The sequence below is a fragment of the Phyllostomus discolor genome, chromosome X (assembly GCF_004126475.2).
Source record: "Phyllostomus discolor isolate MPI-MPIP mPhyDis1 chromosome X, mPhyDis1.pri.v3, whole genome shotgun sequence".
Lineage (NCBI taxonomy): Eukaryota > Metazoa > Chordata > Mammalia > Chiroptera > Phyllostomidae > Phyllostomus > Phyllostomus discolor.
This window is the reverse complement of record NC_050198.1, coordinates 69694151-69718387: the sequence shown is the minus strand read 5'-3', so window position 1 is coordinate 69718387 and position 24237 is coordinate 69694151. Positions and strand designations below refer to the sequence as shown.

The 24237-nt window shown below is 37.7% G+C and overlaps 1 protein-coding gene across 1 annotated transcript in view; it reads right to left on the bottom strand.

The window, feature by feature from the left end:
* The window catches only part of WDR44 (WD repeat domain 44), an 87942-nt gene extending 64653 nt beyond the window's left edge, over positions 1–23289 (bottom strand). The window contains exon 1 of the mRNA XM_028522746.2: positions 22797–23289. Within this exon, the coding sequence (XP_028378547.1) occupies positions 22797–22873 (77 nt within the window). The 5' untranslated portion in view covers positions 22874–23289. The remainder of the gene's footprint in view (positions 1–22796) is intronic.
* Positions 23290–24237: the final 948 nt, after the last annotated feature.

The window sequence follows — 24237 nt, the reverse complement described above, 5'->3', positions numbered from 1 at the left end:
ACTCACACCTATCAACAACTGAACCTAAAAGTCAAAACCAACACCAAAAACAAACTAAGCAAACAGGTAGACCAGGAACAGAATCATAGAAATGAAGATCCCATAGAGGGTTATCAGTGGGGAGGGGGAGGAAGAGAATATGGGAAAAGGTATGGGAATAAGGAGCATAAATGGTAGCTACAAAATAAACAGGGGGAAGTTAAGAACAGTATAGGAAATGGAGAAGCCAAAGAACTTACATGTATGACCCATGGGCATGAAGTAAAAGGGTGAGTGCTGGTGGGAATGAGGGTACTAGCTGGAGGGGAATAAAGGGAGAAAAAAATGGAACAACTGTAATAGCATATTCAATAAATATACTTAAAAAAAACAACAAAAACAAAAACAAAAATGGCATGGCATGGCAAACAACCCAGATATTCAAAGAGATTTTCCCATGTGAAATTTTGTACATGACTTTATGGCACTTTGTTTTTATTTTTTCAGAGGATATTTTAAGTGATTACTTCTTATTTCCAGTTGTGTGAGAGAATTATTATTATCTTCCTTCTGGTCCTATATAGGAGATAGAAGTATCTTCTATATAAGTGAGCTGTCACTAATCTTTGGTATCCCCAGAGAATCAATCACTCATCTCCTCTCTGTAATTCAGTCTCTAACTTAAAAGTAGAGATAATAATAATATATTGATATTAATATATTAATATTAATTAATAACAAATAATAACAATATATTATTTCAGAGTGATTATCTGCCTAAAGAAAACAACTACATTCATGCATTGCATAACAGCATTTTGATCAATGAGGATCTGAATACAGGATGGTGGTCCCTTAAGATTACATTGGAGCTGAAAATTTCCTATCCTAAGGTCCTACCTAGCACAGTGCATTATTCACATGTTTGTGATGCTGGTGTAGGCAAACCTTCTGTGCTGCTAGTTCTTTAAAGTATAGCACAGCCTTGGATGGTGTGGCTCAGTGGATTGATCCCCAGCCTGGCGTCCAAAGTTTGCCAGTTCGATTCCCAGTCAGGGAAAATGACTGGCTTATGGGCCAGGTCCCCAGTAGCGGGCGTGCAAGAGGTGACTGAGAGATGTATCTCTTGCATGTCGATGTTTCTTTCCCTCTCTTTTTACATCCCTTCTCGTCTTTCTAAAAATAAATATTTAAAAAAATTAAGTATAGCACATAGAATTATGTACAGTATACAACCCCTGATAATAATAAACAACTATGTTACTGGCTTATGTTATTTGGTATAGTATACTTTTTAATGTTGTTTTAGAGTGTACTCTTTCTACTTATAAAAAACATTTCCTGAAAAATAGTATGCCTTATTATGCTGGCGTCAACATCTTACATGTCCTGTTTACTGAATCTCTTGATTGTATCATTTTCTGTTATGTTTGATTTAATCTCATGTTGTTTTGTAGAATGACATACTGTATAGGTTTTAGTCTAGCAGCAATAGTTTATACCATATAGGCTAGGTAGGCTAGGTGGGTAGTAGGCTATACAGTTGAGGTTTCTGTAAGTATACTCTATAATGTTCCCACAATGATGATCTCACCTGACCATACATTTCTCAAAACATATCCCTGTTGGTGGAATGCATGACCATATTCATATTTGAGTTGGGGACAGAAAAAAATAGGAGACCAGAAGTCAAGAAAACTAAGTTCTACTCTTGGCTTTCCCAACCAAGTAGCTGTAAGACCTATAAGCAAGGGTTTTTAGAATTCCTGTAATTTTAACCCAGGCTAGTATTGTTCAGTGGGTTGAGCACATGAGCCTGCAAACCAAAAGGTCACCAGTTCAATTCCAAGCCAGGGCACATGCCTGGGTTGTTTCTCTCCCTCTCTTTCCCATTCTCTAAAAAATGAATAAATTCTTTTAAGAAATGTAGAGTTCTTGTAATTTTAGGAAATTTTAAGACCTTTTATTACTTTGGAAGTAAAGATGTAATTTATACCATGATTAATGATCTAAATTTTATACTTCAGCAACTTGTAATAGAATATTTTAATTCACTATATCCTGTTTTCTATAAAAATTATTTGCACACACTCACTGTGTTGAGTTTATACTAACTAAGCTCATGTTTGAATATAAAATAATGTGTGACAGATGCTTTCTCTAGTCCCTATCTATTTAGCATTTTAAATTATAGGAGTTTTCCTTTTGCAGCTAGGGTGTTTGTGTTCAGTACCAAGGCATTTTTATATCTGCACAATATTCATTATTTAAAAATTTTTACATTGCTTCAGAGCATTGCTTTCATGATTTTACAGGACGGTATAGGAATTATTTTTCTTGTATAAACTCTGACCAGATCCAGAGATGACCTTCAGATACCTGAGGCAAAACTTCATCAGAGTAATAAGGTCATTAGTCCCAAAGGCAGGTGCTTAGTCATCAAGATTTGGATGTGGTGACAATAACTGCAACTTACCAAAAGTTGCCCACCAAGTTTCAGCAGGAGGGAAAATGTCAAAAACTTTATAAACTAACATAATACTGCAATCAATACAATTTCAGTGAAAAGTACAAATATGCAAGCAACCCAACATTTTATGAACCACTTACAGAGTTTGACTTTGAAACTTTTTAAACCTGACTCTCTAATTTAATAATGTGAAAAGTATTCATTTACTTTATGGAAACAAAATCAACCCAATAGAAAATGCATACCAGTAGGCTATTTTTAAGAGATTTGGATGGTACATAGCTGTGCGTTTTCTGTCACAGGTGTTAGAAATGAATATACTAGCTATCGATGTTAAAGATATCCAGTAATTCTTTTCAAAATCCTAAAAGGGTTTTTTTTAAAAATTAGCAGGGAAGAATAATTTTTTTTTAGTGTTTGAAGGAAACTTGAATATCATTTAGATCAACTATCTCATTTCACATGTGAAGAAAATGAGGCCAAGAAAGGTTAAAGTAACCCATTCATTTAACATTTATCTATTGTGCTTACCATGTAACAGCACAGTGCTAGGTTGGCAGGGGTGTAAAGCAGTGAACCAAGCAGACGTGATCCCTGACCTCCTACAGCTTATGCTAAAATCAAAGGCAGAGTTAGGACTAGCACCCAAGTCTCTTTGCTGATTCTAACAACCTATGCAGCCTGTCAATTTACCCTAATAATTCTATTATCCCCCTCATGGTTTCACATGGGTAGGTGAAACTGACCATTTAACCAAAGTCTTCATTATCTAGAAGTACCACCATAAATTTCCTGGGGAAGGCTTGGGGGTCCCAGAGACTGAAAGGGCAACTTGACATCCATCTGGAAGTAGAAGGTCGGTAAATTTAGCTACATAGTAGAAGAACATGAGCTGGAATCAGGAGATCTGAGTTTTAGTCTTGAATCTGCCAATAACAATGGATATACCCATAAAAAATATCTTGGGGCCAATTTTTAATTCTGGCTATTTCAAACATATACAAAATTAGGAAAATAATATTATGAACACACATGTACAACACATTGATCATGTTCAATAATGGTCAACATCAATACCCCTCCCTTAACTCTCCTGCCAGATTATTTTGAAGCAAATCTCTGAAATTATTTGATTTTTACCCATAACATTTGATTAAATATCTAAAAGTGATTTCTCTTTAAGATATAACCACAGTATTATTATCAAACTTAATAATTCCTTATTATATACAGTCAATATTTCCTTAATTATCTCATTTTTTTTATAGTTGGTTCATTTCAATCAATATCCAAATAAGGTCCGTATCAGTTAATATGCCTCCTTCAGTAAGTAGTTTCCCTTGATCTCTTATTTCTTGCAGTTCATGTGGTGAGAAACAAGGTTGTTTATCCCAAAGAAGATTTTTAGGGTAGTGAAGCTACTCTATATGATACTATAATGATGGATACATGTCATTATATATTTGTTCAAACCCATGGAATGTACAAATACCTAGAGTGAGCTCTAAGGTAAACTGTGGCCTTTGGGTGACTGATGTGTCAATGTAGGTTCATCAAGTGTAACAAGTGTACCACTCTGGTGGGGGATATTGATAATGGGGGAGGCTGTGAATGTGTGGGGGCAGGTGGTATGTGGGAAATCTCTGTATCTTCCTTTCAATTTTGCTATGAACCTAAAACTTCTCCAAAAATAGTCTTTTAAAAAGATTTTATTTATTTTTAGAGAGAGGGGAAGGGAAAGAGAAAGAGAGGGAGAGAAACACCAATGTGTGATTGCCTCTTGAGCGCCCCCTACTGGGGACCTGGCCTGCAACACAGGCATGTGCCCTGACTGGGAACTGAACCAGCGACCCTTTAGTTGTCAGACTGGTGCTCAATCCACTGAGCCACACTGGCCAAGGCCAAAAAGTAGTCTTAAACAAACAAACAACAAACAAGCAAGCAAGGTTGTTCATCCTGTAGAATTTCTTATGGTCTGAATTTTGTTCATTGCATCTCCATGGTGACATGTCATAAGAAAAAAAATATTTATTTATTTAAAAGATTTTATTTATTTTTTGGGGGGGGAGGAGAGAGAAAGAGAGGGAGAGAGGTATCAATGCATGGTTGCCTCTCATACGCCCCCCACAGGGGACCTGCCTGCAACTCAGGCATGTGCCCTGACTGGGAATCGAACCAGTGACCATTTGCTTCAGAGTCCAGCACTCAATCCATTGAGCCACACCAGCCAGCGTAGAAAAAAATTAAATGAAAACACACAGAAAATATGAGAGGGATGGAAAGGGTACATAGCCAAAGAAAAATGCAAAAACATATCAGAATAGTAATCAGTAAGACAGCTCTCAGAATGTGCTAAGATTTAAAAATTACTAGACAAAGCTTTTCTTTATTTTAATTTATAACTAAACAGAACACAAACAAGAAAAAGAAAGTGTAGGGCTGCTTATATGTGGATAAATAGTATAATTTAAAAGTCTGCTTCAATTCTTTCTTTTCCAATTAAAATTACTGATAGTCAAACCAGGCAGGGAAAATCTAAATGTAAGAATGAGGAAACTGCATCCCAAAGCATTCAAGGAGATAAAAGTACCTCACTAATCTAAATGAATTCAGTTCTCCTGTCCCAGGCAAATTATATCCCAGCATACTCTAAGAATTTACAGAGCTCAATCTCTATGGAATCATGGAGGCTGGAAGAAGATGATAAGGAGACACTCTAAAAATCAACACTGTAAAGCAGGTAGATGGTACAAACTATAAACAGATTCCCTTGACATCAATCCCAAGTAAAATTCTTCAGTATACTAACTTAAGGACCCTAGTCCTGGGAGGAACATACTCACTAAGAGTCAGTAAGCATTCACAGGATGTCAATCATGCAAGATTAACCTAATTTCCTTTCTTGATAGGGTTACTGGCCTAGAATATACAGGATGGGGCAAACATACGTTTAATTATTGTATTTTTTTCTATATGAACTGTAAACCTACTTTTGCCCCACCCTGGATTGTACACATGCAAAAAAAGATCTAGATTTAAGTACTAAATTTTAGAATTCTCTTCATGATGTCCTTTTAGACAACAAAGAGATGTAGACTAGAATACACTTAGGTATGTTTGTAACTGGTGTGAGAACATTATCCAAGTTGTGCTGATTAATGGCTCAAAGGAAGACCATAAGAAAACATCAAATAATTTCTCTTGTGCTCTATCCTACTTGATGTTCTTACTAATGCCTTGGATTAGGACACCTATGGAATAACTATCAAATTTGCAGATGACACAAAATTTGAGATAGGATAGGGAGTATACTGGCTGACAGGATTCAAAAATATTTCATGAGGTTAGAACAATGGGCCAAATCTTAACAGAATGAAATATAGTAGGATAAGTGTAAAATGCATGATTGGTGAGATAATGACTTAGCAACAAATTGTGTGAAAACATTTAGGTATCTTTGTTGATTGCTCAGAGTAAAAGCCTGTGAAATGGCTGCCAAGAGAACTAGTGTGATCGTATGCTGAATTAACAGAACTATTATGTCCAGGAAAAGGGGAGTGGTAAATTCTATTCTACTCCTTGCTGATAAGAGCACACTTAAGAATACTGTGTACCAGAAAAAAAAAAAAGAACACTGTATACTATTGGTACACCACATTTAAAAAGAAACACTGACAAAATAGAACATATCCAAAAGAGAGAAACCAATTTTGTGAATGTTCTAGAAAAAGAGAAGGTAATATAAAGAACTAAAGAGGCTAATCTGGAGAAGAAAAGGAAGAAATAAGTGCCCTAACTTTTTAAACCTGGGTTTATTTTGGAAAGTACAAGCCATGAAATTATGCTTACTAGCTAAGTTTCTTATTAAAGCCTATGTTTCTTATAAGATTTTATTTATTTATTTTTAGAGAGATGGGGAAGGTAGGGAGAAAGACAGGAAGAGAAACATCAATGTGTGGTTGCCTCTCACCTGCCCTCTACTGGGGACCTGGCACGCAACCCAGGCATGTGCCCTGACTGGGAATTGAACTGGCGACCCTTTGGTTTGCAGGCCAGTGCTCAATGCACTGAGCCACACCAGCCAGGGCAAAGCCTATGTTTTAATTTAACTTTTAAACTGTTATTCTATATTTGATAGCACAAAAGAGTACAAATGGAATTCTAAAACATAAACAAAATTAACTGTGACTCATCATGTCACCTGAGAATGAGAACAGAATCAAGAGCAGTGCAGCGACTGTGTGCTCTTATTCCATCTGCTGTTTTTTTCTTTTAAAAGGAATCAGTAGCCCAGATTTCATTGTTCCCTTACATTTTTAAAATGTTAAGATATCCCTAAATAATATACTGTTAAGTTTTGCTATTTGTGAGCTTTGTTTTCACTAATGTACTTCCAAAGAAAAATGTGTTGGACTCTAAAATCGACATTGCACTTTTAGTATTTTTGTCTTAGTAAAGGCTACCCTTGTCATTGCATTCTAGTTGTATTGAAGTCTCACGATTGTACCTGTATCCGCTAGTCTTCTGCTTCTCCCCAACTTAGGGTTGCCAGATCTAACAACTATAAATATAGAGGCTGCCCAGTTAAATTCCAGTATCAGATAAACCACAAATACATTTTCAGTATGTTTATCTGCCATTAGAATTGAACTGGGAGTCCTTATCTGGCAACTCTACCCCACCCCCAAGTCAATTAGGTGGACAATTCATCTTATGATTTGTTAGTGTGTGATAAAGGGACAAAGTGGGAAAACTGCATGGCCAATATCATTGTATAAATATTCATTTAAGTATTCAATATCATTCACCGACTAGGAAAAAATTGTAAAGGTGTGAATCTAGTCAAAGCTTTTCCAGACAGTACAGTAAGTGCATATGACTGAATGCAAATACTGTGTATATGCTATTATGTATACAACACTCAGTGAAGAGTAGAAAGATGTATTGACAGCTTCATTATTTTAGCTTAGCTTGTCTTCCACCAAACCCCTCCACCCTGTCCCAATAAGATGGCTCCTGTAACAAACTGACAAAATCTCTAGGTACATAAACTGACTTATAATCACTTTTATATCATTTAAAAACTGTCCTCAATTAACATATTCAAAATGAGGTTAACCTTATATATAGGACAAATGAAAATCAAAAGCCAACTTTCTAGATAAGTATCAATTAAAATTACATTATCATCATCCTGGCTGGGTAGCTCAGTTGGCTCAAGTGTCATTCCAATACTCCAAGGTTGCTGGTTCAAACCCCAGTCGAGGTACTTATAAGAATCAACCAATAAATGCATAAATAAATGGAATAACAAAACTCTCTCTCTGTCATCAATAAACTGGAAAAAAAATTTTTTTAAATTAGCCCTGGCTGCTATAGCTCAGTGGGTTGAGTGTGGGCCGCTAACGAAAGGGTTGCCAGTTTGATTCCCAGTCAGGACACATGCCTGGGTTGCGGGCCAGGTCCCCAGTGGGGGGCCACATGAGAGGCAACCACACATTGATGTTTCTCTCCCTCTCTTACTCTCTAAAAATAAATAAATAAAATCTTTCAGAAAAATGTTATCATTAAAAAGGGATTCAGTTCCTATATATACAAAGTCATTTTAGGACACTTTATAAAAAGGGTATTAGAAGTATTTCAGGTGTATCATTTCTTTATCAATCAAAAACCTGATAAGCCTTATGCAATATGAAATAGAATTTACTTCTCAATTCTTTCAAGACATAATCTCAACATCCTCCCACAAGCAGAAGCACTAATAGCTCCTAGATTTGAATGTCAATCAATACGAGTGTGCACTAAGAATCCATATAAATTAGATTCCCCAAATAGAAGGTAACTGCGTTGCCTGCCTGGCTTATTGCAAAACCCATGATTCAAAACCAGGCATTGACATGGCAGTAAGAGTCTAACTTGCTTTTTCAGAGCTTCAAGTGAGTGGTTTCTCTCCAGGCAATCATTAGATCACCTGTTTCAATTTTAAATTCAAATCTTAATCATTCAGGTGCTATAGCTTTAGGGTAATTAGGACTTAAAATTATGGCGCAACTGCTTAAGTCTAATTTTATAAAGAATACTAAGCCCTGGCTGGTGTGGCTCAGTGGATTGAGCACTGGCCTATAAACCAAAAGGTCACAGGTTTGATTCCCAGTCAGGGCACATGCCTAGGTTGCCGGCCATGTCCCCAGTTGGGGGTATGTGAGAGGCAACCACACGTTGATGTTTCTCTCCCTCTCTTTCTTTCTCCCTCCCTTCCCCTCTCTCCAAAAATAATCTTTAAAAAAAGAATACTGAATTTCTCTGGTTTCAAAGAGCCAGATCCCATGTCCAGTTTCTCACCCTTTAGCTATAGGCAGATCCTCTGCCCTTTGGGCTTGGTGTTTCTTTACCTCTAACCTGCGGGTTATTTAAAACACAAACCAACCAACTCTGTAAGCCTTCTGAGAACAGGGAGGAAGGAGTGTACAGACTAAGCCCAACACTTAACACCTGTTTCACAGTAAACAACTAGAACTCAAAGTCCTACTTTCTAAAGTACACTAATAAAACATGAGTGATCTCACACTTAACATTCCCATCTCCAGACATCTCATTATATGGGGTGAGAAGAATATACCAAAAAAATTGGACAACACACAGAAAAATGAACTAAGAAGGTCTTCTTTCTTTTTCTGTTAGTAAGAAGACTCATTTTGTAAGGCTCTGAGGAAAACTGGTTGGCTCTGAAGAAGCTTCTTGTCAGGCTGCAAAATTCCCGATGGGCTCCAAAGAGAGTCCTCCAAAAGAGTAAAAATGAGGGAATATAGAAGGAAGGAATATAGAATGAGTTGGCTAGACTAAATCTGGTGGCTTGGGAAACATTTTTCTTATAGGAAGGTGACTATAAAAGGGCTTAACAGAGAATTACCCTATGGCCTGATTTTGTTTTTAACCCCCTCTTCTTTTTGCCTTCGCCATCGGGAAAATATAGAAGTAACATGAGCTTAAGCAGCACCTCAAGGAACTGCATCAAGCAGAGTAAAAAACACCGTGCCTGTACAATGAAGGTGCTGTGATTCTAAGGTCCTTGAGGTAAACAGGATATGAGCAGATAAGGCCAGTCATTAAAGTAAGCAGGTAATTAAAGGGTTTTGCTTTCTAAAGCCCAGCTAGCTGAAATAGGAAGATCTGATGGCAAACTAATACCAATTTAAAAGTGCTAAGTCTAAATTAGCAATTGGAAGGGTTCTGGTGCTCAAAAAACACTGACATGAGGAATTTTCCCACCACTTAGGCAGGTCGGTAAACAGCTAAAACAAAACCAAATCCAAGGTAGAACAAAAATTTTAAAAAGTTAAAATTTGGAGAACAAGATACTGTTTTATTTTTTAAATCTTGCTCTAAGTGCATAGATTTAAAATTTTGGTACACTGTAATATTTGATGGAACTGAAATGCATATACTGATTTTATGAATAAATTACAATCTCAAATTACAATCACAAATTTTGTAAATCATATGCTAATCATATAAGATAGAAAATTGGGAGTCAATCAGCACCTTCAATCTAATAACAGTACTCAAAGAAACGAGATGTAAGAGAAAATCATCTACTGGCCTTTCAAACTCAAATCATTAATGACAGTGCAACACCCATTTTCATAGTCCTATTTAGGTTGGCTACTACCAAAGTTACAATCCCAGCTAAACCGAACAATCTAGGAAGAGCAGGAAAAAATAAGTGCTAAGCAATCATAAGTGAGTCTTATTTTCTTAGTACAACCTAAAATGTCATATTTTAGCCCTGGCTGGTGTGGCTGAGAGTTAAGCACCAGCCTGTGAACTGAAAGGCTGCTGATTCAGTTCTGATCAGGGCAAACACCTGGGTCACGGGCTAAGTCCCTGGCTGGAGGAGTGCAAGAGGTAACCAATGGATGTTTCTCTCCCCTTCCTTTCTCTCTCTCTAAACACACACACACACACACACACACACACACACACACACACACACAACAATATAGCCCTGGCTGATGTGGCTCAGTGGATTCAGTGCCAGCCTGCAAACCAAAGAGTTGCCAGTTCAATTCCCAGTCAGGGCACATGCCTGGGTTGTGGGCAAGGTCCCCAGGAGGGGGCACATGAGAGGTAACCACACACTGATGTTTCTCTCCCTTTCTTTCTCCCTCCCTTCCCTTCTATTTAAAAATAAATAAATAAAATCTTAAAAAATAAAATGTCATGTTTTAACTGGGCACTCAAAAAGTAGGAATTGCTTAAATTTCCCTAAATATATGGCAATATTGGTTTATTAACAAGATTAACAAAAAGCCAAGAATATAGTTATGACAGTGGTCTTTTTAAAAGATTTTATTTATTTTTAGAGAGAGGGGAAGGGAAGGAGAAAGAGAGGTAGAGAAACATCAACGTGAGAGAAATATCAATCAGTTCTTTTTTGTTTGTGCTCCAACTGGGACCGAACCAGCAATCCAGGCATGTGCCCTGATGAGGAATAAACCTGCGACCTTTCGCTTTGTGGGGTGATGCCCAACCAACTAAGCCACACAGATCAGGACATGACAGTTATCCTAATGGGGAATTAAGTCAAGATGTGAATTACTACTTTTATTATCATTTCAAAGACAGTTTTATTTATTTTAAAAAATATTTTATTTATTTATTTTTAAAAATGATTTTATTTTTAGAGAGGGGAAAAGAGGAAGGAGAGGGAGAGAACCATCCATGTGTGGTTGCCTCTTGCATGCACCCTTACTAGGGACCTGGCCTGCAATCCAGACATGTGTCCTGACTGGGGATTGAACTGGTGACCCTTTGGTTCACAGACTGGCGCTCAATCCACTGAGCCACATCAGCCAGGGCTGAAAGACGATTTTAAGTTTTAAATGCTATGAAAGCCAAGAAGTAGAATATACCTAAAATACCTAGTAAGTATTTTATAAATGATACTAATAGAAATAGATGGTGAAGAAATTTTGCACAATGGTGCTATTTTTTTTTGTAAGTAAGTTTTGTGGAAATATTTAAAAATAAATGATCCATATTGAAGTCAAAGGAAATTTTATAATAAAATATAAATCTAGCCTCATATAAAGTAATTACAAACTTAAAGTGGACCTTTACACAACTATCTTGTCTAAAATGACAACCTGCGTTTTCAAAACTGATTTACATAATTTAGTTTTATGCCATATTCCTGGAAAAAACACACCCAACTTGATAATCGACTTATTAAAAAAAAAACAACAAAATATATCAGGTCCCTGGGCCTACAAAAATTCTAGACCAAAAACATTCTACTTTTTACATCTACGACCATTAGAAAAATGCCTGCATTAAAACAGGAACTCCAAGGTAGGGTGCCTGTATCACAATGTTCCAATTTGTCAACATGTAGTAGAGAAGAGTCATATCTATTAATGATTTAAAGTAACTTCTTTTTTTAACTTTCTTTTATTCATTTTTAGAGAAAGGAAGGGAGGGAGATAGGGAGAGAAACACTGATGTGAGAGAGAAACATCAATTGGTTGCCTTTCATACGCCCCCAACTAGGGACCTGGCCCACAACCCAGGCTTGTGCCTTGACTGGGAATTGAACCCAAACCTTTCAGTCTGTGGGATGACACCCAAACCACAGAGCCACACCAGTCAGGGATGATTTAAAGTGATTTATAATAAAATCACAACAGCAACAGATAACTAAATTTATGACTGACTGTCTTTGGAAGTCAATGCTAATGCTATCACGCTAAATCACTTTGTAACTTTATGAAAAGTAAGATGTCAGGCTACAAGCTGGTATTATAAAAGTTAATGTGCTAATATGATTTTGTAAGTTATCTAAAACATCCAATGGTGTACTAATCTTAAAAAGTAAATGCCAAGCCCTGAGCGGTATGGCTCAGTTGGCTGGGTGGCATTTCACAAAGTGAAAGGTCACAGGCAGATTCCTGGTCTGGGCATATGCCTGCGTTGTGAGTTAGCTCCCTGGTTGGGGTGTGGGCCAGATGCAGCCAATCGATAGACATCTCTCTCACATGATGTTTCTCTCTGTCTTTCTCCCTCCCTTCCCCTTTCTCTAAAAATGAATAAAGTCTTTTTTAAAAAGTAAATGCCAATAACTTTATAGAGGTCACCTTATACAAAAATTAGAGCTCTAAAGAACTTGTCAAAACCTCCCTTCTTAAAATATTTAAATAAATCAATTCTATTATCAATGATCTGATTATTTAGATTTGAGATTCTTTAATTTTCTCCTTCTGAGTTCACTGCTCAGCACTAAAGATGGGCAGAGAAAGAAAAAAAATCAAACCAAACCATTTAATAATTTAAATTATAAGTTTTTCTCACTGTTACCTGATAAAAGGTTTGATGGGAAAGGTAGTTGTGAACTAATGACTGAATTGAGGTTTTGGTATAACTGGTTGCTTTTAATTATTCATGTTTTCCCTCAATATCATCAATAATAGAAAACTGAACATATTTTAGTAAGATTTAATATTAAGTACTTTATTTTATAAATTCTGTTTATGTGCTTTATATACATATTTGAATTTCTATTTCTGTATTCTTTAATAAAACAAGTATTAAAGATTTGATAAATATTTTAGAAAAATCTCAAATTACCTAGGATGCTTCCCTACATAAAACATTTGGTAGGCCCGATTTTTTATTTATTATAAAAAAGATTATTCAGTCCTGGCTGGTCAGTGGACTGAGTGCCAGCATGTGAACCAAAGGGTCACAGGTTCAATTCCCAGGCCAGGGCACATGCCTGGGTTGTGGGCCAGTTCCCTGGTGGGAGGTATGCGAGAGGCAACAACATATTGATGTTTCTCTTTCTCCCTCCCTTCCCCTTTCTATAAATAAATAAATACATAAATAAATAAGATCTTTTTTAAAAGATTATTCAATCTTATTTAAGTCTTACATAGTAATCACTAATAATGTAATTTTTCTAATTACCTAGCTAGTAGAAATGCATTTTCCCTGTTTGACAGTCTACAGACGATTGATTAGATGGAAAATATTAATAACTACCACATGCACTTATTATGACTGCTAGAAGACACCTCTGGAGAGAGGAGAAACATTGTGTTTCCAATTAGTGGCTTGTAGCCAAAATATGAATCAGAGTTATACCAACATCCCCCCAAACTGAAAAACCAAACACTGTGGCCTGCGTAAACAAGTGACAACTATCTACAAAACAATCACAGAAAACAAGAATCTGGGATCAAGCCTTTTTGATGAAGTACAGAAGCCCAAATCAGCAGTGGCTCACATCTTGAGGGGTTTTCTCTTAGGAACAAAGGACATATCTTTGAAATGCTTATTAGCAGTGTCTGGGATTCCAGCACTTTAAGTAGCAAGGTTGTTTTCTGACCTAACTACCATAACATAATCAATTCTGTCAAAGCTTAAAAAAGGCATAAACATATTGCTTTTATTATTTTAAACAGTAAATGATACACTTCTAAATGGCAGAAGAGTTAGCCTCATCATTCTAATAATTCATATTTAAGATGTAGCATCAGAAATGTTTATAGTTTACAAAAGGAAAGTAGGGAAGAACCTAAAATTTTACATCTCCATCCAAAACCATGATCTAATCACCACAAATTAGTGAAATTTCACTTTTGCTGGCTGTCCCTTATCCACCCTAACTTTTCTTATTTGTAAAATTAGGATAATAGTTGCCCTACTTACTTCACAAAAATTGTCCTTCTGTCTCACAGAACTACAGAATAATCAGAAGAGGTAATGTGAATAAAAGTTCTTAGAAAAACTAAAGGCTAACACTAGTTGACAGTATGGCAGTATAATTTCTTACCATGTAACAACATGTAAGACTATATTAGTTTTTTATTGTGAACAGATTAATCCCTGGGAAAAACGTTGGTAACAAGGAACTGATATGACTTCAGGATAACTGGCAACACTTCCCAAGGTTTCACTGTTAACATTTAATATTTACTGTGTACAGAATGTCCCCAAGTTACAAAGGTCCCATAAATATGAATCCAAACCACCGTCCTTGCCTCAGCCCCTTCCTGTTTCCTCCCTCTTCACTCTTATAGGAAGGGGGGGGGGGGGGCGGAGATATGAAAGAACCAGAAGTTCAAAGTATAAGTGTGAGGAGTAGGGAACACTGGAGCATGCCTGCCTACTTGCCACTTACACCTTATTTTGGTCACTGTTACACATCAACTGTGCACATCTTTATGCTGGGAATAATGAAAGTTACCAGGCAAGAACTATGATCTGGGACAAAACAGGGATAGTAAATTTCACTTAAAGGAAAAAAGGGCTGATCTCAGACATTAGCCTTAATCTCTAAAGTCAATCCAATAAAGATAAAATACCAATTCCAAAATATTGACAAAACTACACTTTCACTCAACAAAGGTACTAGTTTTATCATGCTATCTATTCATTCTGCTCACCTATCTTTCACTAACCCAATAACCTACCCCCCACCTGTGACACTAACCAATCCCACTTACCAATGCATCCCCCACATTCAATTTAATGGATCTTTCCCTTACTCTTTCCCAAAGACACACCCATTTTATTTCATCCATTTTATTTCAATGTCTCTTCTCAGTTGTAAGCAACAAGTTATGCTAGAAAACCTCTGTAACCTAATGATACTGTATAAACTAGGAAGGAGAAAGCTGCAGGTGAATGGGGTGGAAATGGGGCTGGGGAAAATGTTCAAACCACCTGCTATTATCAATTTGATAGGAGTAGAGAAGTGTATTTTAAAACAGAGATTTTTTTAAAATCATACAAATTGTTAACACTACTGCTAATAACCAGAAAAATGATTTCCTCAATCTTCAAATTTAAATAAAAACTTTCAAGAACAAATTTAAAAAAGGACTATGGATATTAAGTCATCCATGGCTAGTCTTTCCAGTTCACGAGCAATGCCAGAGTGAACACTCCCACCTCTTCTCTTTAGCCTACTTAATAACCAGGATACCTGTTTCTGAGAAAGTGAGTTTAAATAAAGCTCTACATTCTATTTATTGGTTCTGTAGAAAGCTTGACCTGTGGTTCATAAGAATGTCCATGGTTCAATGAGTTGGTATTGGAGTAGTCTATTACAGTTACTAGTGGTCAGGTAGATATTATACAGATATGGTTTGCTTTGTTACAAACTGCCTACTGGAAATACTGTTAAAGTTTTCTGTGAGAAGTTTCCAAAAATTTTATGCTTCATCCTTAGCCTTTCTTTTCTTTTTTAAAAACACTTTATCCTTCTCCCCCCCCTCCTTCCTTTTTAAAATTTTAAGGATTAGGGCCCTGTGGAAAAAGTAAAACTTTTTTCTGCTTATAAGTCTATTTGTGCAATTAAAATAAAGTTTTCCTTGGGGCATTATCAGAATTTAACCACAGTATGACTAGGATATACTAGTGTTACAATAAAATCAGTCAAATCACAAATTCAAGTCAGGAAGATTTAATTTAATCATTTTACAAAGTTGCTATTTACTACATAATCTTCTAATTTGGAAAGTTTAACATTTTTGGAAAAGCACACACGATGTCCTAAGACTAATATTTACTGATTTTAAAAAATGTATTACCTGTTGTTATGTACAGAAATAGACATCAATATTGGCTCAATCACTAGCAGATTAACCACCTCCAATTTAGTTAACTGAAGAGATTAATTGTGCATATTTACAAGGTATTGCTACACCACAGAAAATTAACAAGCATGAGCACTCAAAAGAAACACTAACACAAACACTAATATGTAAATTAATATACCCTATTTCTTCAACAGCCTTTTTAGCATGACAACTAAACATTTATAATCTAAAACTATTTTAATTCTATGAGTTCTCAAGTTTTTAAGAGATAAAAAGACGTATTTGTTAAGGAAACAGAAAGATACAATAAAGATCCATATAACTATTCAGTCTTTATTTTTCTTTTTCTGTTTATTCATAGGCTGCAAAACTTTCCTATTAAATTTCTGAACAGTTTTCCTAAATTACAATGAATTAATCCATAAGGACAAACATTCTTTCTACAACCTACATAAATCATTTTTGTTAGAAGCCAGATTATTTATTTGGTGGTTGCTGATGAATCAAGGTGCTTTTAAGTCACTTCAGGTAGTTAGTGCTGATCCAGATCTAAATCACACCTGGAAATACACTTCTTAAATGGTCACTCTTGATCTTTAAATTTATTCTAGATACTACAAAGGGACAGACATTGAAAGTCAGTGATGCAATGCATTCAATCTTCAAGACAATGAGTAACAGTGGAACTGAGAAAATTAGTATGAGAAAAGTGTTGCCTAAATGCATCCTCATTAAATTCTGTATGTTTTAAAATGTTTGGAGACAGGAAGGTGTTGTGGACCAGAAACCAATGGACCCTGATGGAATGCCAAACTGTAAACTGCCAAACAGCTGCAGCTGGTAATAAAATTCTAAGACCTGAAGAGTTTTAGCAGAACCTGATTATATGATAATCCTAATATCTGAGAGAAGGCTAAAGAGCTAGAAGAATACCTGATAGGGTGGTTGCTATAGTAACCAAGATAAATTTGTATACTGACTGGGGAAAAACATTGGGGTTGCCATCAAGCCTGAACCCACATTATGTCTTATGTGCTTTCTCCTCAATTTTGAATCATGAGATGACAGGCTAACACAAAGACTGCTCAGTCTGAAATAAGAGAATAAATAGGGCTCTGCTCTGAAAAGTAAGGAAAGCACCCAATTAAAGGTTTAGCTGGTCAGCAGAATAACATCCAACAGTTAGAGAGGGGAACAGACCTTAGGAAAGTTGGTAGTAAATAGCTTAGCTCTGGGTAGAAAACAGAAATGTTAATTATCAATTCAAGTTAAATATCAGAAGGACATTATGAAGCACCAAAAATTTTTTATTACTTTAAATTTTGTTTGAAGTATTTCTTTGGGCCATTATTAATCTCTTACAGAAAGAGCTGTTGATTTATTTATTTATTTTTGAAAAGCCAGCCTCTATTTAGAAAATGAGAAGGAAACCCTTCACATAGCAAAAGAAAATACTTTTAAAATATTTTCTGTAGCAGTGTTGAAGAATAAAAATAAAATGTAAAAATATAAGATTTAATTCACACTATGTAGGTACATATTTAAAATAATACTAAGTGGTGTGATTTGTTGTATCTCAGTTATCCATGTCCCAGGGAGCAGCCTTATAACCCACTCTCTATACAGTCTGTAGGGCTACCTTCACCACTTCCATCTCCATCCATCACTACCACCCTCATCATCACCCCCTTCCTCCACCCATACTAACCCAAGAAGTAATTACTAGAATTGCAGGCAGAGTATGAGGAAACAGACAGCCTCACCAATGGGCTTCTTTAGCAAATCCACCTGACTTTGTCAAAGTTAAACAGTGAATTGAACAGAATTACATGGATTGCTGTGTTATGTACACATTACAAGCTAAGTCTCAAATACCAACAACTGGAAATTATTTTTTCTTCTGCAGGACTACCGCTGAACTGTTAACATCTTATAGCTACCTAGGTTTTTAACATTTAAATCAAAAATTATTACCCCAGTTTATGCAATAGGTTATCACAAGAACAGAATAAATTTTTCAGTTTACAGGAGTTTATACAAAGTGAGCCCCCAAACTGCCATGCTACTGCCACTGTCCTACCTCCATAAGTCACCAATTGACATTGGGAGGCCACTAAATTTATAACTTAAATTTACTAATTAATATGTAGGTCCCCCCCCCGCTTCAATAAATATGTTACATGGATGTGATAAAACATCATTTACAAATATATTCCTATCAACCCACAAAGCCAATAGCAATCAAATATAATGATTAAACGCCAACCCATTAACAGCCATTTTTTAAGGAATCTTTCCACAAATAACCCTTATCACACAAATATTTTCAGTGAAATCTGCATCAATTTTCAATTCAGGGAGAAACGTTTCTGATGCCTAAGTGAGCAGCTGAGTTTTCAACAAAGGCATCTTTTCTTTTTTTTTAGGATGAATTCTTCAGGACGGTTTGACCTTGGTACTCACAGCTTAAAAAATCAAGATTTTGCCATTATTCCAATCTGCAAAGATAGACTGCTGTTGACACTAACTACACTGCTAAAAATAAAATAATTGACCACGACTGTTCTTAGATCAACTCTCCTTCAATCTTTGCTCATCCTGACCTGGAGAAAATTTAGAATCTTTGAACAGTGTCCTCTGACAGCAGGGCATGAAAAAACAGAATCACTGTCCATGAGAGTAGACCACCTTAAGAGGCCTGCTAAGAGGGTAAGTGCCAGAGACCTAGGGCAGGGATACCCAGAAATACTTTCCCCTCCTTCCACAGACAAAGCTGCACGGAATAAATGAGCAATCAGGAGACTGGGGTTCTAGTTCCCAGTCTGCCACTAATCAGCAATGTGTTACTTCCCTTCTCTGAGCCTAGATTGCTTTCAGTTAAATGGGAGGGCTGAACTAAATGATCTCTGGCCCCTTCCTACTTTAAAAATGTTAGCACTCTATTCTTCCTCCCAACATCTCAAAAATATTTTGGTTGCCGTGAAATTTTTTTAAAAATAAAGAATGCTAAAAATGTCACATTTATTTTGTAACATGTTCTCAGTGCCAGTCTTTAATATGCATATGTATAATCCACAAATGCAGGAACATTTATCTCATATATAATTTACCCAGTAAATATTTAATTTGAAATCTATGGGTCTTGAGTCATGTACCAATACTATCAAGTCTGTTCAACTAAAAACTTAAAAAAAAAAATGGAAAGATTTCCCAAGAACAAAAGCTTATCAATAAAAGCACACTATTAAAACTCCATACAATGAGACTTTTAGAGTTGGAAGGGTTCTCAGAATCTCTTCAATTTAAAGATGAGGAAATGAAATGACTCATATAGTCCAGGGCTTTTTTCTACTATAGCACACTTCCTCCTCCCCTTCCTGCTTCATCAAAAGACAGCATGGTAGCAGAAAAAACGCTAGACTGTGATAGTGATCTGGGACTCTAGTCCTAACTCTGCTACTGATTTGCTGTGGTACCTTGGACAAGTCACTTTCCCTCTCCAGGCTTTAGTTTCCACATTTTATGTGAAGGAGTTTAACTAGATGTCCCTTCTAACTGTAGCATGCTATGATCTTATAAAATTCCTATCTTGACTGAAACAAAACACACATTCCTGAAAGAGAAAGTGAGAACTTCTAGCCCAGAAAACTGAAAAGTTTGGGCTGCTGGTTTTAAATAGATGCATCAGTTTAATTCAGGAAGTTGGTCCTAAAGCATTTTACTCCAGATCTCTTGGAAGAGGATACCCTCTACACACAGAGAGTGTAGGGCTGCTATGATGTATTGCAAAAACTCTTAAAGTAGGAGTTTAAAGAATTGGTTTCAAATCCCAGCTGTCACTTAAACTCTTTGATCCTAACGGTCCTCATATATAAAGACAGATAAGAATAAAGAAAGCTGATATAAAGCATTATAAATGTGGTACACATTGCAAAGCTGGTCAAGAGGACATGATTTGCCACTGTGAAAAAGTAGTCTGCATCGGAGTCAAAAGTCTTTCTATAAGAAAAAATGGGATGAGTTTTAACTTATTAAATTTGCTTTCAAAGAGTAGAATAAAGCTGAAGACACCATTGGAGGGGAAATAGAAGAAATCAATATTAGGAAATGGATTGTGTGTTTGGATTCCGCTGATGAACAAAAATGAGGTAACTCTTAACTGCCTACTCAGTTTACTACAAATTTGGTGAAATGATCTGTGTATTCTAGAACATACAATAGCAAGAAACATTTTTTAAAGTACTGAAACTCAGTCTGATAACCTCTCAGAGTTTGAAAGGTTTGCTATTCTAGTTCACATTAAAGGACAGAAGATATTTCTGATGGCCAGATATCTAGTGACACCATCTGTTTCCACAAATCAAGACTTCTCACTGCATTTCTAGGTTGTTAGTTACCCAGCCAAGTCTCCTCACAGTACCTATGCAAACGACAAAACCTGTCACAAGAGAGGATATGTTAATTATGCCAACCTTTTGCTGTCTTCCCAGTACAGCTAGTTCTTTTCAGATTCAGTTCTCCAGGTGAGGCTAATTCTCTTCCAAATCCCCTGACTATTACAGGATGAAGCCTTGCAATTTAGACTGACACAGTAGTTTTATTCATAGGGCTGAACAAGCTAAACATTTGGGCAGGTTAGAGTTAAAATGAGAATACTAGGTCCAAAGAAAACTTGTTTTTTTACTTTTCCCTAGTAGCATCAAGGGATCAAAGAGCTTGAGAAGCTATATTATACCATGAGGGAAGAAATGATTCTATCAATTCTATCAAAAAGACTCATTTGGTGTAGATAAATAGCTTTGAGTTCTGCACACTTCCTCCCAAAGTAAGCACTGTATGAAGTTAATTTTCCTAATTCCAAGAAAAGAAGGAGAAGGGAATGAATATTTAAGTTCTTTCTACATGCTTGGTGCTGGGTTTGGCAGTTTACACAGGTCCTGATATGACTGTCCTTCAAAATTAAATTTGTTTTATTCATTAAAAAAGAACACTATTCGCCCTGGCTGGTGTGGCTCAGTGGATTGAGCATGGGACTGCGAGGCAAAGGGTCGCTGGTTTGATTTCCAGTTGGGGCACATGCCTGGGTTGTGGGCCAGGTACCCAGGGTTGGGCAAGTGAGAGGCAATCACACATTGCTTTCTCCCTCCCTTTTCCTCTCTCTAAAAATGAATAAATAAAAAAATTTAAAAAATGAACACTATTCACATAGGTCTAAATTAATTACAATCCCATACATCAATTTTGATTTCCCTACCCCCTCCACATACACACACACACAAAAGTAATAAAGGATTACTTTTGCTAATCCTTTATTACTTTATTAGGTCTCTCACTGAAGCTGAAGTGACAGTTCATTACTTTGAAGGGAAACAACCAAAATAAATTTTAATTTCAAAGAAATTCAATGTATTTGGAAATCCAAATGGAATTTCTATCCCCTACCACCTAGCTACGAACTTGTTTCAGGTATTGAATTCAAAGGAGATTCAGTGCAATCTCATGATTGGCCACTGCCACCCTAAAATCCCCTAACAGTAATATGAAAAAGGTTGGTGGAAACACGCACATCAGTGATTTACCTACATAAATTTCTTTGATTTTGTTGCTGTTAATTTTTGTAATATAATGTACATTTCTTTGACTTTGTTGCTGTAATTTTTTGGTAATATATATTAGGTTTTAGAACGACTTCTAGAATGTACAGGTAACTTTATTTGCATCAAACAAGGTGTTTCTTCCAAGGGGGAAGCTTGAAAATTGATGGTAATTGGCTACTGAAACCATATTCGTGCCTTACATTAACATACAAATTTTACCAATTCTCAAGTTCTCACAGCATGAAAATATACCTTACTGCCTCTAGCCCCACATAAGTCCGTAGAAGAATTCGGCAAAATCGCTACAAACATTATTCCAACTTTGAATAGTGGAGGAGTGGGTAAACAGAAGTCTCAGTCAAGGGAAGCAGTCCAACTACTGTACTTCCTACTCAGAATCTCCCATATTAATCACTACTAAAACATCTTGCAGAATTAGATAAAGAGCACAAAGCTGTGGCTCTCCTTCCAACCACCAGATTACTCAGCACTTGTTTCTATCTCTGTAGTCGGTTGTGTACGTTTATGTGCGGATACCTTCGAAAACGGCATTCTCCCTATTGGTAAAAGACCTTCTATTTCCTTTGCCTCACGGTAAAGTGGTAATTTAATAAAACACTGTTGATCTAGAGTACATCAGACAGAGGACTTTCCTAAGTAAACACCTAACCCTTTCCGCCGCTCCTTTCATTTCTGTGCAAGGAAAAGACGGAAAATCGGGAGAGTTACAGCTACCTCTAAAATGAAGAGGTAAGTTAGCGGCAAAAGAAAGAAAAAAAATGGGAAATGCAATTTCTCCTGTTACTGCTCCTTTAATCTACGGTCCCCAAGGCCAAAACGGATGTTTGAAAGGTAAGCGCTGAACCCCACAAACACAAACCGCCGACTCTAAGGCACGTCAGCTGTCCCACCTCGCTGAAAGCTGGGCAAGATGAGAAAGAGGTTCCGAGAGAGCCCCAGGGGCCTTTCGCCAGGGAAAGAAGAGGTTTACCCGAGGTGGGCATTCCCCCATCCCCCGACTCACCCTGAAGTGCCCGAGGCTGAGGAGCAGCGGTGGCGGACACAGTGAGACCTGCGAAGGGTAGAAGGGGAAGGCACGCGGGAAGCCGGGGGATCAGGGCACCCGGCTTCTGGGCCATAGCTACTTACCCTGCAGGGTAGCCGCCGCCTAGGTGCACATCTTCGGGGGCATCAAAGAATTCCTCCGTGTCGCTTTCCGACGCCATTTATAGGACACACCCGCGGGCGAGGGGGCCGACGTCGCCTGAGAGGGTGACTTTTGTCTCCTGCTCCTGCTCGTCGTCCTCCACCCTGGCGAGACCGTGGGGAGGTGGGTCTGCGCGAGGATGAGGGGGGAACGGACGGTCTGGAGAGAGGAGCCGGTTAGGGGCAGAGGGGCGCCGTCAGTTGCCCGACTGCTGGAATGACCAGCAAAGCTGCCGTCTGATGAGAGGAGATGGCACTAAGCCCAGGGACTGTTGCTGTCGCCGCTCCCAGCAATAGGTGTAACAGGAGAAGAAAAGAGGCGGTGGCTCTCCTCAACTGGGGAGGGCGGGCTCGCGGACTGGAGACAGTCCACTTTCTCCCGCAGCAGCAATTACAGCAGCTGCAAGAGCTAGTTGCTCGTAAAATACTGACGCGCACCTACCCTCGCGAGATTTCGGGCGAGGGGGGGGCGCGCCCCGCTAAAGAGTGGGCGGGGCGAAAGGCTGGCGGGGGCGGTCCCAGAGACGCACAGCTCGGATTTCTTCGACCCAAGAAGCCTATCAAAACGGCGCAAGCGCGTTGAGGGCGTTCACGAGGGCCGGAAGTAGCCGGTAAGGATCGGGATGAGCTCCAGAAGGGAGGAGTTTAGAACCTGCGCTGGAGCCGCCCGGTACCCAGTCCCTGAGGGATCCTGCCGGACGTAGGTGGGGGTTTGGTAGAGCGTCTTACCCACTACCTCTGCTGTTCCTGAGAGGCATTTTCGAGTCTGCTTTTTTTTTTCTTAAAAAGAAATGCTCTAGGGAAACTTGTCATTGTGGTTTGCACTCACATCTTCTTACCTAATTTATCCAAGCCCGGAATAGCCCACCCTAGGGCATAGGCAGGTCCACTACCTCTAGCGTTACAGGAATAGCGCGCCCTATTTACTAGGAGATCTTTAATTGAGATCCCTAGATATGGTTCTGCAGGCCACAGGGTGGGGTCCATGAAAGATACGTGGAGAGTGAGCCAGTTCCAGGGAGTAAAAACGGGTTTATTGCTGGAGCTGAGCCTATTAAGGCCTCCGGGTATTTTTCTCTCTCTTTACAACTATCCGTTGCTGCCCACACTTAATGTGAGAGAAATTCTTACATTCTGGCCAAGATGTGCGTCAGTCAAATGGTAAATACTATATGCTGAGCAGATAGATACCCTTGCAAGTCTAAGACCAATTAGCGAAATTATGATCCTTCGGTACCGAATGTCCAGTGATGAAAACAGGTACTTTATAAAAGACTAAGATGCTCTTTCTTAAACAAGGGATCATTGACAAAGTGATAACATGAACTTTCTATATCATTGTGAAGTATGTTTATTCTTCCCATTGACATGACAGAAAGGCTCT